Source organism: Protobothrops mucrosquamatus, unplaced genomic scaffold (assembly GCF_001527695.2).
Source record: "Protobothrops mucrosquamatus isolate PMUCROS unplaced genomic scaffold, P.Mucros_1.0 scaffold3204, whole genome shotgun sequence".
Lineage (NCBI taxonomy): Eukaryota > Metazoa > Chordata > Lepidosauria > Squamata > Viperidae > Protobothrops > Protobothrops mucrosquamatus.
Genome location: NW_015389202.1, coordinates 62,723 through 77,679, shown reverse-complemented (window position 1 = coordinate 77,679; position 14,957 = coordinate 62,723). Strand labels below are relative to the sequence as shown.

The following is a 14,957-nucleotide window of genomic DNA, read 5'->3' as shown; positions in this document are numbered from 1 at the left end:
GTCCTCTTCATCCTCCTCTGTTACACGCCGCTCTCGCCATTGGTACGGGCCTCGGCCTCCCTCTTTAGGACCCAGTCCATGTCCATCTGGCATGCCAGTGATTGCAGGGCTACACCACCACTCGCCAGTCAGGGCGTTTCCACTAGTTGTCATTAGGGTGGTTCCACCAGTTGTCATCCCCTGGGGACCCATATTGATGGCTGACTGGTCCACCTGACTGGCCTCAACTACTTTAGGGCGTACCACTGCATCATCTATGGCAGGAGGGCTCGCTTCCACTCCTTCCACTTGTATTTCCTCAGTCTCTGGTCCAACAGGAGCCACGTCCTGAGTACCCTCTGCCATGGTTCAAAGCAAACAAACTAACCAGGCTTTTATCAGAAAAGAAAAAGTAGGGAGCGTAAACTTTCTGTCACTTGTCCTTACCGGAACGTGAGTTGACAAAGCACCCGAAGACGCTGTTTACTCTTGAAATAACGGTTTAATCAGGAACAAGCTTCTGACATTAGCAAAGATCTTCAGCCTGAGGCTCTTTACAAATAAAGTTTACGCTGGGAGCTACTGCCTCCCAGCGTTATTTAAATACACTCCCAGGTTCACCCCACCCTCCACCAAGCAACACCACCACACCCCCGCCCTCCTACATCACACCCTCCTATTCCCCCAACCAGCATCTTTCAGTGAATTGCCCCATTAGTCTCTCCGTCTGGAACCTTCCTGCCGATGCCCTGTGCTTCTGCTGGCGACACCCTGTGCTCTCCAGGCTGCCTCCCCTCAGCTGATTGTTAATTACAGCTGCTCGTCGGCTTGCTGACTGCAATGCTGATTCTCCCCCTCCGTTAATTACAGCTGCTCGTCGGCTTGCAGACTGCCATGCTGGTTCTCCCCCTCTTTGTGTGTCAAGCCCGGAAGGGCTTGACAAAAAGTTCCTGTTGAAACAATGCCAGTTTCAAGAGTTCTGCTTTCTTGGGAGCACTAGCTGAGGCAGGTCCTTACATTTTGTCTGCCTAACACACTTGGGTGTCAAACCTGACTCAACTCCATAGTTGCATGTACCTGGTTTCACTCGCAGCTTTGCCAAACAGTGATGGGAGGAGGGTGGTGTATTCCTTGTCAAAAGCCTTCTGTGCATCTAGAAATATTAACGCCATCTGCTTCCCTGGGTGGATTTCATAGTATTCCAAAATGTCTAAGTTCATTCTTAAGTTATTTTTTATTTGTCTTTTAGGTAGGAATCCATTTTGGTCTGTATGTATAAATTCAGTCAAAAATTTATTTAATCTTTCTTCTATTATTGAGGCAAAAATTTTGTAATCCACGTTTAATAGAGATATTTGGGCTATAATTCTTTATTTGCATCAGGTCTGAGTCTTCTTTAGGTATTAATGTGATGTTAGCTTCTGTCCATGTATTTGGTATTTTAGCCTCTAAAAGTACTTCATTACACAGTTCTTTCATTATTGGACTTTCCTGTAGACATTTATAAAGCTCTGCAGGTAACCTGTCTGGACCTGGAGTCTTATCATTTTTTTGCCTTTTTATCACCCGTCACCTCCATCATTGATATTTTTTCATTTAAAATGTTTTGTATATTTTCTGGGATTTTTGATAAATCTGCTTTTTTATATATTGCTTTATTTTTTTCTTGAGAGGTTTCCTCTGTATCAAAGTGTCTCATAAAAGTCTTTGATTATTTTTTTAAATTTAATATATTTTTTTAATATAATTTTTATTATATCATTTTGGAACTGTAAATCGCCTTTGGAGTCTTGCAGTTTATTTATCAATTTTTTCTCTTTCTTTTTTCAATTTGTATGCTAGCCACCTCCCCAGTTTATTAGCACTTTCAAAAAAATTCTGTTTGGCCCTTTTAATTTGTTGCACCATTTTTTCGGCCTCTGCTATGTTTATTTTATGTTTTATTATTTCCATTTGTTTTTTAAGTATTTTCTTTTGTGTATCTATTTGTAGTTCTGATTCTAATTTCATAAATTCTTCCTTTAACTGTTGCTTTTTTTCTTTATTCTTTTTCGCCAACCCTCTGAAGTATGCTTTAGCTGTGTCCCACACATTTTGAAGGGATGCCTCTTCTTTCTTATTTATTTAAAAAAAGAATTCCATTTCCTTTGTTGCTATTTGTATACATTCTTTCTCTTTCATTCTTTCTCAGGGACCATCTTAATTTTTTCTTGGTTCCTCTCCAAGTCATCTTTATTGGGTTGTGATCTGCCCACCCATCTCAAGTATAATTGTGCTTAGTTCAGGAGATATCCATATCATATAAAATCTAGACCATGATTTGTGTCTGTTTGAATAAAATGTATATTGTGGGGTTTTGGGGTTCTTTTCTCTCCATATGTCCTGAATACAGATTTCTTCTGCCATTTAAAAAAAAGTTTTAGGTAGTATATTCTTTCCTTTTTTCCCTGTTTTACTACTTTTGTAGTCCAGTGTTCCGTCTACTACTGCATTAAAGTCTCCTATTAGACAAATGTTTTGATATTCCAGTTCCACTATTTTTTATGTAGTTTTTGAGTATATACATTCTTATCAAATTATTGCACATTTTACAATCGGTTCTTCATCTCTGAATATACATCTAAGTTTTATATACAGTACTTATTCTAAAATAACATATATTTCTATCTTAACACTAGTCTTTAATCCCAACCGTCCTCCTCGAATCTCTCCAGTGGTAAAATTTATCCCAGGTTTCGAAGTAAACTGATCCACATTTGTCTAGAAATCTTGTTTGTTGTTAGGTGCATATATTGCTACCATAAGTATCTCTCACTCTTCTCAGAATCTCATCTCTTATAGATCTTTTAACGAATCTAACATGTATTTCTCTAGGGACTTTATTTCTTCGCACGTAGCTTGAATTGACTCAAAATATCTGGTCTAACTCTCTTTCCATTTCCTGTTTCCCAATTTCCAGTGCTTCAGCCAATAGCTCCATTATTAGATCCGCGAGATCCTCTTCCTTATCCTCTATTATGTTTTGGAATCTTAGGAAGTAAGACGCCTTTTCCATTTCCATAACTGCCATTGAATCTTCCAATTCTCTGTTGATCTGCATCAGCTTCTAGTTTTCATCTTTTAGTTCTTCCAACTGTTGGTTGGTCTCTACTGACTTGTCTTCTACTTTTTGAATTATTTGTTCATTTTTTGTGACCATCTGTTTAAAGTTTTCTAGTTGACAATCTATGTTATTACGTTTTTGGTTCATTTTATCAAGGTTATCTTTCATCTCATGATTTTTCCTTGTATCTTCCTTGTGGGAGGAAATTGCCTCTTGAATCGCTTGTAGTGTCACTTGCATCTCCTTCTGGAAGTTATTTGCTTTTACTTGTTGAAGCATTGCTTCAATTGATCTCTGATACGCCGGACTTGCAGAGGCGGAGGACGGGGCTGAGGGTGCTTTCTTACCAGTTTTGGTTAAATTCGGAACACTCATTTTATTTCTACTCAAACTCTAATACTTTTTCCCAATACCTGCCTTAAACCAAACCATTAGTATTATGTTCAACAGAATATATCTTTTAAAATTATCTTAAATAACTCTTGTAGTTCTTATCTGTAGTCTCTAGGCCAATAGGCTCTCAGCAAAAAAGGTAAGAGCGAAAAAAGGAGAAAAAAAGAAATAAGAAAAAAAGTTTATAATCCACTTCTGTAGGTAGGGCTCACTTCCAAGGACGATTGTTCAGAATCCAAAATTGTCCGTCAGTCAAAGTTTATAATCCACCAAGACCTACTATTCGAAGTTGATACTCCATAGGCCTTCTCCAAGGAGTATCTCCAATATTTCAGTTTCCACTGTCCATAAATAGTTCTCCAGTCAAATATTAAAAATTTATAATCCACTATAGGAGAGATAAAAAGGAAAAAAGAAAAAAAGAAAAAAGAAGAAAAGGAAAGCATAAAATTTATCCCAAGGTCCGACGCTGCCCGTCTGCCAGGGTTATAATCCAATGTGTCTTGCTGGCAGTAATTCCTTACCACTCTGTCTTTAAATAGCTTGTAAAATCACAGCTCAAACAGTACTTATAATCCAAAAAAAGCCGAATGGCTTCGAAATAGTTTTATTTTTTAGTTATAATCCATCCTGCAGAGAAAAGCAGCCCAAAGAAATTCTTCTTTTTCCAGCTGTAATCTACAGGACTGTGAAGGTCAGGGACATCAAAAGGTTTAGACTGTAAACCAGAGATGTCAAACTCGTGACGTCATGTGACATCGCGCAACGTATCGGGACGGTTTTGCCATTGCCGGCAATAGGGTGGGCGCGGCTTCCAGATGACACGTCCAGCCCGTGGGCCGGCAGTTTGACACCCCTGCTGTAAACTATGTCTGACACTCAAGACAAAAGATATAGATAAGGTCTGTGAGCAAGGCTTGGTGTAGTTCTTTTCTCTTGCCACTAGATGTCATTAGATGCCCATTTTGTAATTTTCCAGTATTTTTACAAAGTTTTGCTCTGATACTCTCCAATAAAAATATAAAAAAGAGTTTAACAGTATTAAAGCTCCCCAAATTTTTCTTTTTTCTGTCTCTCTCTGTTATATCCACAATATTGTAAACCTCTCTGTTTTCCCCCATGAAAACTTAAACCACCGCTTTTATTCTGGAGGAAGGAATAGGAAAAACCCCTGCCTCCCTTTAGTTCTGGGGATTTTCTTGCTTTCGGATGTTTTTTTTTTCAGAACAGGTATTCTGATCGTAGAAGGAAAATAGTCTCACCCAGGTCCAATATGTTGCTCACACTTGTTTAGAATCGCTTGTCCGCCGGCAGTCAGCAGCTTCTGACTGGCTGCATAGATGCAGCCAGTCTTATTCCTGCCGGTCCCGAGGGCTTCCTTGGATCAAGCAGGTCGGCTACCACCTTCCCGCGATCTACAAGGGTCCCCTCTTGGTCTGTCACCTCTACGGGGTGACTTTCGGTCCTTTTTGGACCCCCAGCAGGAAGAAATTGGGTGTGGAAAGCAGAGCCCTGCTTCCCTGCACCCGTCTTGCCGTGACATCCAGAGGATTGTTCCGAGGGTGGTGTATTCCTAAGGAGGGAGGGAGGCTCCCAGGAGACGTTATCTAACAAGGCCAAGTGATGAAGAATGTTTTGACTGAAGCAGAAAGCTTTTCCCAAAGCAAAAGAACTGAACTCAATTGGTGCACTACAGTGAGGGAAAAAAGTATTTGATCCCCGGCTGATTTTGTACGTTTTGTACATTTAGGCAAGAAAAACCAAATGTACAGGTATAGTATAGGGGGTACCTTGCTCAATAGTAGTAACTGTGAGAGAGATCTCTGAGTCCTAGTGGACAATCACTTAAATATGAGCCAGCAGTGTGCTGCGGCTGCCAAAAAAGCCAACACAGTGCTAGGCTGCATTAACAGAGGGATAGAATCAAGATCACGTGAAGTGTTAATACCACTTTACAATGCCTTGGTAAGGCCACACTTGGAATACTGCATCCAGTTTTGGTCACCACGATGTAAAAAAGATGTTGAGACTCTAGAAAGAGTACAGAGAAGAGCAACAAAGATGATTAGGGNTGAAGAGAAGGACGAGGGGGGACATGATAGCAGTGTTCCAATATCTCAGGGGCTGCCACAAAGAAGAGGGAGTCAAGCTATTTTTCAAAGCGCCTGAAGGCAGGACAAGAAGCAACGGATGGAAACTAATCAAGGAGAGAAGCAACCTAGAACTAAGGAGAAACTTCCTGACAGTTAGAACAATTAACCAGTGGAACAACCTGCCTCCAGAAGCAGTGAATGCTCCAACACTGGAAGTTTTTAAGAAGAGACTGGACAACCATTTGTCTGAAATGGTATAGGGTTTCCTGCCTGAGCAGGGGGTTGGACTAGATGACCTCCAAGGTCCCTTCCAACTTTTTTATTATTATTATTTTTATTTTTATTTTTATTTTTATTTTTATTATTATTATTATTATTATTATTATTGTTGTTGTTGTTGTTGTTGTTGTTGTAATCAGGAAGTGGTCAGTCAGCACCCACCATACCATACACACATCACAACATCTCTTGCTATACAGACACAGAAGGTCCCATGTCTCCCCTCACTCAATACCCACCACACCATTGACAGACAGCAGTTGATCTCCACGTTTCAGCCCACCATGGCGATCAGCAACACCCCCTGGGATGATGCGAGAAATATAGATGGGGGAGTTCTGCTCCTTGCCCCCCATGATGTTAAAGCCTAGGCCCTCATCTGTCTTTGGCAGTTCTACCACCCGGGGGTGCGCGTGGCCCTCACTGGCTGCAAAGGCCGCCACTGTTGCCTGCATACACAAAGGAAAGACCAGGAGACTCCAAGTCAACATTCACAACATACCAAACAGTAAAATTTTCAAAGAGGTTCAAACTCTAGTTCTGATACTACAAACAAATCTCTGGGTGGAAATTGTATTCCGAAGTTACTATTTTGTCCTATTATCACAATTTGGCACATAGCTTTGGTTTGTAGTATGACTGTTAGTGGAAGTTGAGCATCTAATAAAAAAATTGTAGAGACAATAAATCTAAAATGTGCCCATTCCTGTTTTAGTCTATCCTACCCAACTGTATTCATTTCAGTCTATATTGAAATTATATGGTTTCCTTTAATTCTATATTGTCAAATAGCTCCTTCTGTACTTAATCCAAACCGGATGCATTAAAAATGTTCTTCATATGCTAGTTTTGGAAATGTGCTTAAAAACAGAAAGGGAGCTTAAATCCTGAAAAAAATCTATACCTTGTAGCAACTATATGAATTTCCTCCACACGTGCAAAGTTCCAACCTTCATTTTTCTCTTCCTCCCAATCCCCTTTGGCTCAAATATAGGGGCATTGGGGGTGGATGGGAGTCAATATGGCAACTGCAATCACAGAATCAAAGCTCTGCCCTCTTTTTAATGTGTGTCGCAAGTGCAACACACTTTAAAAAGCAGACAGGTTTTAATTGCATAGTTCCTGCCACCATATCTGATTTTATTTTATTTTAAAAGAGAACCAGAAAGTGGGGGAGGAAGAGAACCAGAAAGCAAGGAGGGAGAAGAAAAAATAATTTATAAATTATAAGCATTAGATAACAGTTTACAAAATGTTAAGAAAAAGGCAAAACATTCCTCTATTCATCTACTGTAACATTAAGTCAATATGTTGTATAATCATGTAACAATTTGACACTTTAAGAACTTTTCTTTGTCATCCTGCATCATCTCCCAGTCACATCCCTTAATTTGTAAACTTACAGATACAGACTTATTTTAGAATTAGTTTTATTGATTTTATGTAACCCCCTCAGAGAATGTTTTTGACAAAAGAGCTGGAGAGCCTATAAATAAATGAATATAATGGGAATATTGTGTATCCCCTTCCCTTTCTGAAGGTATGTTTTATGGAATGTGAGACTCCATTTCTCACAACAGGTATGTTTCTACTTTTTCTTTAATGTCATGTTTTTGCCCTTGAGTCCAGAGAATATACATACCCATGAGTTACTACCAATGATCCTACCTTTCATGAAACTCAAAGACATATATAGGTAGCCATTATTCTATTTTGTTCACCACAGATTCTGCCAATTTTTAAAATAATTGTTTCAAAAATTCCTAAGCCAGCAAATCCCAAATGCTTTAAAAGTTAAGTCATAAGCAGGTATCTTACATACAAATATTAATGCCAAGTGTAGTTTCTTTTGGAAGGAGCTGCCAACTTATGGCATTAGCCCCCCCAGCTAGGGGTAGTCATGCAACACCTGTCTGAAACCAAATACATCTTTTCTCCAGTTCTGCTGCAGCTGTGGAGGGCAGACACATATTACTGACTGGCCCCATATGTCCCAAAACACTTTTCTACCTTTGAATCCAATTCATTACACAACCCTGGTAGATCATGAATCCTTAAAAGGAGGCCAATGGATAGGGTAGCTAGAGGGCATTGGGATGTTTATCGTTCTGGAGAATAAGGGAATGCAAATAAAAGGTAATAGGGCACGGGTGTCAAACTCGGTGCGTCACGCAACATGTCGCGATGTATCATGACTTTTTTTGCATTGCCGGAGCTGGGGTGGGCGCGGCCTCCGCATGATGCCAGCAGTTTGACACCCCTGTAATAGAGTATGAAAAGATGCAGCTTTGAAGGAGAAAATGTGATTTGGAAAGCACATGAATGTGCTTATGGCATCTGTCAGTAACAACTTTAAAGCAGCTGTGTTTTTTTCCTGGATTCACAGAGGGCAAGACACAGATCCAGACTTCTGTGGTGCTCTTAGTGGTAGCGCCATAACAGGCTTGTTGAATTACCTTGGCAGTGGCATGTGCCTGGATTTCAAGACTTCCTGAAATATCCAGAGTGTCATACAGCTGCTCATAAACCTGTCCAGAGATACAAGAGAGGACACGGAGGTTGTTTTACAGTGGCAAGCTCTAGGTAGGTGCCATTGGTAATAAAAGGAAACAGGAGGCTAAAGAAATCAGAAACTCAGAAATAACAGAGAAATGGAAGAGGTTAACTGAAATCCTGGGAGAGGATCTGATGCAGAACAGCAAAGTAAAAGACTGAAATGGTGGTAGGGGGTGGATTGAAAGAAGAATCTTATGATATGCATTACACCAACTGTGCAATTACTAGACATTACATGTTGGGAGGTGATAAAGCATTTTCACTGGGTACTGGGAAATGAGGGGAAGACCTTCAGCACAACTACTATGTGCTTTGTAATGTAGCAATCTACACCCAGACAAATCAGATACATGATGCCCTTAACATGGGTCTGGTTCATATGTGATAAGATGGCTAGGTTCCCACAAAATTTCCCAACCACCTTTTAGCCCAGTCTAAGCATAGGGCAGAAACCCAGTCAGTACTTGTATTAAATATACTCTGCAAAACTGGCACTCTAACCATAATCTTTAACTCCAGCCCCACTACTCTCAAACATTTTTCTATAGAAGTTCATCTCTGAAGTGGGGAAAAAGGTTAAAAAACAGATATGGAAGACAGGAGAAGCAAGGAGGGGCAGCTTAAATAGGACAAACTACTCAGTCTCACCTCCCATATGGCACAGCAGAATTTGCTCTGTAGCACCCTCTGAAGGGCTTGCAATTTCGGGGGGGGGGGGGAACCTCCCCACTGCGTTGCAGCCGCTCCAGCAATTCGACCGCCCGAACCATATCTACAAAAAGGGGGAACAGAGAATCGAGAGTCCTGCAGAACATTTGGGACCGAACTCAAGATTAGTGGAGGAAAACCGTAACCCAGCCATGGCCTCCGGCTTCGCCGTTCTGGAGCACTGCTTTTCACTACCTAAGGGGGACTCTTTATGTCACCATCCCTCCCTCAAGATACCCCGGAGGTCTGCAGATTAGGCATGGGAACTCTGTCCTCTCTCTCGTCAGCCCCCCCTCAGTCGGGGCTGCTAGATTCTAGTCAGGACCACATCCCCTCCTTTGCTCCAAAGGCTGCCCTAGCGCCTCTCTCCAGTCCACCGGGCATATTCGCCATGAACCTCCGTTCCGAGGCAAACTCTTCTCCATGCTTACCTCTCCAGCCCCAGAGGCTCTGCCAACACTGCCGTTTTCACGTCCGAAAACCCCACCGCAACCTTGCACGTCAAAGCGGAAGGATGGGAAGTGCATGTAGGATTTTGCAACCCGGCACGCAGCCCTGCCCCCCCGAGCTAATGGCGTGTCTGCCTGGGCACGTGTGCCGAGGCCCGTGGTTCCCGGGCGCTGCTTAGGTCAAGTAGGAGCCTCTTCCATTGTCCACAAAGTTCCATGCCCAGAGACGCTAAACCTACGCTTCCTCCATAATTTGGCTTAAAGTCGACAGTGCATAAGCAGATGTCAATTTTTCCCGCAAATGTAAAACGGACTCTATCGTTTGAACAAACCAATCGCTGGATGAATCTTTACATAAGCAAAATATACCTATCGTGCCTGCCGTCGCCGTGACATCAAAGCAGGCAAGGCTTTTATTTTGTAGGCACAGTAGCCAATTAAACTCATTTCATTTCTGGACTTGGAAAATTTCGAGCGACATTCTGCTATAAACCGGTCTCCTGTACGAATGTTTATTCTCATTCAGAAGTCTAAAGGCCTTCGGTAATATTTGAAGCTCCTTTACAGCAGCTCCTGCTACCAAAATACCAGATTAACCTGCCGACTGGGTAAGCAAGTACTTTATTTCGTTCTCTCTCTCTTTTCAGTTTAAAAATCTAACCCTGTTATGAGAAAACAGTTCAGGTGCAAACCAACACAGCTTGTTCCCATCTGCTTCTCTGTACATTTCTCTCTGCACACCTTGCTGCCATTCTGTTCTCAAATTTTCCCTTCAGGTCCGATTCATCCAGTTGGTGTATTTCTTTCCTTTGCCCATATTTGCTTGCAAGAGGCTGCTCTTCAATTAAATCACATTGCTGTGACTATTTAGTGAAATTAGCCATGGATGCTCTTTCAGTACTGGGTGTTATGTAAGTGGGAGCAAAGAAGCGGAGGGTTTGGAAGCATAACCTCAGTTAAGCATAATTATACTCGTCTTCAATAAAAACAGATTTTGCTTGTGGTTTTCTGTAGTACAGTGAGGGGAAAAATTATTTGATCCCCTGCTGGTTTTGTACGTTTGCCCACTGACAAATGATCAGTCTATAATTTTAATGGTAGGTTTATTTTAACAGTGAGAAACAGAGTAACAACAAAAAATCCAGAAAAATGCATTTCAAAAAAGTTATAAATTGATTTGCATTTTAATGAGTGAAAGGAGTATTTGACCCCTTTGCAAAACATGACTTGGCAAAACCCTTGTTGGCAATCACAGAGGTCAGACGTTTCTTGTAGTTGGCCACCAGGTTTGCACACATCTCAAGAGGGATATAATAATAATAATAATAATAATAATAATAATAATAATAATAATAATAATAATAATAATAATAATAATAATAATAATAAAAAAGTTGGAAGGGACCTTGGAGGTCATCGAGTCCAACCCCCTGCTCAGGCAGGAACCCTACACCATTTCAGACAAATGGCTGTCCAGTCTCTTCTTAAAAACTTCCAGTGTTGGAGCATTCACCGCTTCTGGAGGCAGGTTGTTCCATTGGTTAATTGTTCTAACTGTCAGGAAGTTTCTCCTTAGTTCTAAGTTGCTTCTCTCTTTGATCAGTTTCCATCCGTTGCTTCTCGTCCTGCCTTCAGGCGCCTTGATTTTGTTCCACTCCTCTTTGCAGATCCTCTCCAAGTCATTAAGGTTTCGAGGCTGACATTTGGCAGCTCGAACCTTCAGCTCCCTCCACAGATTTTCTATGGGATTAAGGTCTGGAGACTGACTAGGCCACTCCAGGACCTTAGTGTGCTTCTTCTTGAGCCACTCCTTTGTTGCCTTGGCCATGTGTTTTGGGTCATTGTCATGCTGGAATACCCATCCACGGCCCATTTTCAATGCCCTGGCTGAGGGAAGGAGGTTCTCACCCAAGATTTGACGGTACATGGCCCCATCCATCGTCCCTTTGATGCGGTGAAGTTGTCCTGTCCCCTTAGCAGAAAAACACCCCCAAAGCATGTTTCCACCTCCATGTTTGATGGTGGGGATGGTGTTCTTGGGGTCATAGGCAGCATTCCTCCTCCTCCAAACACGGCGAGTTGAGTTGATGCCAAAGAGCTCGATTTTGGTCTCATCTGACCACAACACTTTCACCCAGTTCTCCTCTGAATCATTCAGATGTCCTTTGGCAAACTTCAGACGGGCCTGTACATGTGCTTTCTTGAGCAGAGGGACCTTGCGGGCGCTGCAGGATTTCAGTCCTTCACGGCGTAGTGTGTTACCAATTGTTTTCTTGGTGACTATGGTTCCAGCTGCCTTGAGATCATTGACAAGATCCTCCTGTGTAGTTCTGGGCTGATTCCTCACCGTTCCCATGAACATTGAAACTCCATGAGGTGAGATCTTGCATGGAGCCCCAGACGGAGGGAGATTGACAGTTATTTTGTGTTTCTTCCATTTGCGAATAATCGCACCAACTGTTGTCACCTTCTCACCAAGCTGCTTGGCGATAGCCTTGTAGCCCATTCCAGCCTTATGTAGGTCTACAATCTTGTCCCTGACATCCTTGGACAGCTCTTTGGTCTTGGCCATGGTGGAGAGTTTGGAATCTGATTGATTGATTGCTTCTGTGGACAGGTGTCTTTTATACAGGTATACACCCTTTAAGAGAGTGCTCCTAATCTCAGCTCCTTACCTGTATAAAAGACACCTGGGAGCCAGAAATCTTGCTCATTGATAGGGGATCAAATACTTCTTTCACTCATTAAAATGCAAATCAATTTATAACTTTTTTGAAATGCGTTTTTCTGGATTTTTTGTTGTTATTTTGTCTCTCACTGTTAAAATAAACCTACCATTAAAATTATAGACTGATCATTTCTTTGTCAGAGGGCAAACGTACAAAATCAGCAGGGGATCAAATACTTTTTTCCCTCACTGTACGTGCCAAACTGCTGCTGAAAATATACTGATAGTGAGTCAGGTTTTTGCTTGTGGTGCTATGGGGGAGAGGGCAGAGGCAGGCTGGAAGAAGAAGAAGCAAGTAGAAAAGGATAAAAAGGTAATGAAAAAATTCAGTTGTGTGTTGCTGCTAGTTGAGAACAAAAAGACCATGAGCAAACTTCTGCAAAGAGGAGTGGGACAAAATTCCTCCTGAAATGTGTGCAAACCTGGTGGCCAACTACAAGAAACATCTGACCTCTGTGATTGCCAACAAGGGTTTTGCCACCAAGTACTAAGTCATGTTTTGTGAAGGGGTCAAATACTTATTTCACTCATTAAAATGCAAATCAATTTATAACTTTTTTGAAATGCGTCTTTCTGGATTTTTTTGTTATTCTGTCACTGTTAAAATAAACCTACCATTAAAATTATAGACTGATCATTTCTTCTGTCAGTGGGCAAATGTACAAAATCAGCAGCAGATCAAATACTTTTTTCCCTCACTGTAACTTGGTACCTCTAACAGATCTCTCACTTACTAGCAGTCTAGAATCAGCAAAGCACATCTTCAATCATTCCAATCTCATATACATTTCACATGAAGAAAACCTTTTTAACACTTTATTCTTGTTTAAACAAAAATATCCAAATACACAAGAGATTGGTGGAAAGTTACATATTAAGAAGGAATGGGACGGGATAAACAGACCTCAAACACCCTTCTAAACAAAACCAGTTAAAATCAGTTACCTCAACTGGTTGACAGCCTCACTGGCTAGCAGCCTGGGAAGTAAAGCCTCACCTGGCTGGACAAGGGACAAGGAAGAATCTCCATTCATCACTGCAGTGGGGGCGCCATTATATATCCATTTTCAGTAGATAAGTAGCCATCAGCTGATTGTATGGATTCTTGGTCCAGGAACATATCCTGACTAGTTTCCTCCAATGCTTCTCCCATCCCATTGTCTTGCCCCCTCTCCTCCCGTTTTTCTGCACCCCGCTCAGCCCTGTCACGCTTGTGCTCACGGTCATGGTCCCTATCTCGATCCCTATCACGGCGATGCTCTCTGTCACGATCCCTGTCTCTGTCTTTGTCACGATGACTACGCCGACGGTCCCTCTCCTTCTCCCTATCCCGGTCCCTCTCTCTACCTTTCTCATCCCCTTCAGACTTCACCTCTATCCCATCTACACCTATCTCGCCAAGAGTAACCTCATCAGGGTGGGCCTCTCCCACTTCTGGCAACTCCTTCTTTTCTCTGTCCCGATCCCGCTTGCGGTCTCTAGAACGACTCCGACGCTTGCGTTCCCGATCTTTATCCTTGCTGCGTTCCCTGCTGCGTTTCCGTTCCTCTTTCTCTCGGCTCCGTGTTCGTCTCCTGCGCTCTCGGGATCGGCTACGACGCCGTTCCCGCTCCTTGTCCCGGTCTCGGCGATCACGTTCACGTTCCCTATCCCTGAGAGCGCCAAGGTAAAGCAAGCATCAGACAAGTAGAATGAAAAAACTAGCAGTCTGAGCACACAGTATCAGCAATACAATATAGATTTTTCATCAAGAAAAAGCAGTAGCTTCCATTATGATCAAGAGCAGGGGTGTGCAGTTAATTTTCCCAAGTGGCCACATGAGAAACTGGGACTGTTGTGGATGGCCGAACCAATAGGCTAAACTTAATTCTGCTCAATATTAATGTTATGACTTTATAAAAAGCAGTAAATTATATGGTTTTGATTAGCTGCTACTGGTAAGAACATGTTACAATAAGGCTATGAAAATGTGGAGTAGGTCAAATATAGCAGTAAAAAATAATAAAAATGCCAATCATATCACTATTTATTTTTAACATAACATACTTTAAACCTTCATAAAAACAATACGGAAAATGTGTATGTTTTGCAGTATGTTAAAGACCAGCAATTAATTAACTTTATACAAAAAGCAATTAAGTGCATTTGATGTTTTACGGTTCTTTTTTCTTGTTCAGTGAGAAAAATCCAGTCTATCTTGGGCTTGAACAAGTGCACTTAAGTCTGGTTGAATGTCTGAGGTTGATATGCGAACGACAGCTGACAGGTGATCATCATTGAAAGGATCAGTATCTGGATTTGTTGAACATCATCACTGAGAATGTTCACATATGTAGGTAGATCAGAAGAGTACTAACATCTTCTGACCATGCCTCCTCATGTATGGAAAGTTCTCTTTGAGAGAAGAGTAAAAATCAAGTGGTGATACTGACTTAAAGTGCTCTGCCAGTAGTGTATCAGACTGCAGGTCTGATGGCCCGGTGTCTGGAGGCCGTACGGGTCTGGATGGGGAGAAACAGACTCAGGCTCAACCCTTCCAAGACTGAGTGGTTGTGGCTGCCGGCTCCCAGGTATGGTCAGCTGATTCCATCGCTGACTATAGGGGGCGAAACCCTGGCCCCCTCGGAGAGGGTTCGCAACTTGGGGGTCCTCCTGGACCCACGGCTGAC

At 41.9% G+C, this 14,957-nt stretch overlaps 1 protein-coding gene and 1 pseudogene across 2 annotated transcripts in view; both read right to left on the bottom strand.

Annotated features, from left to right (window-relative positions):
- The window catches only part of LOC107297264, a 19,004-nt pseudogene extending 7,088 nt beyond the window's left edge, over positions 1–11,916 (bottom strand).
- Positions 11,917–13,085: 1,169 nt separating this feature from the next.
- Positions 13,086–14,957, bottom strand: part of LOC107297265 (U1 small nuclear ribonucleoprotein 70 kDa-like) — a 44,976-nt gene continuing 43,104 nt past the window's right edge. For both annotated transcript variants that reach the window (XM_015826628.1, XM_015826627.1), the window contains exon 10: positions 13,086–13,940. In XM_015826628.1, coding sequence (XP_015682114.1) covers positions 13,322–13,940 — 619 coding nt within the window. In that variant the 3' untranslated portion in view covers positions 13,086–13,321. The remainder of the gene's footprint in view (positions 13,941–14,957) is intronic.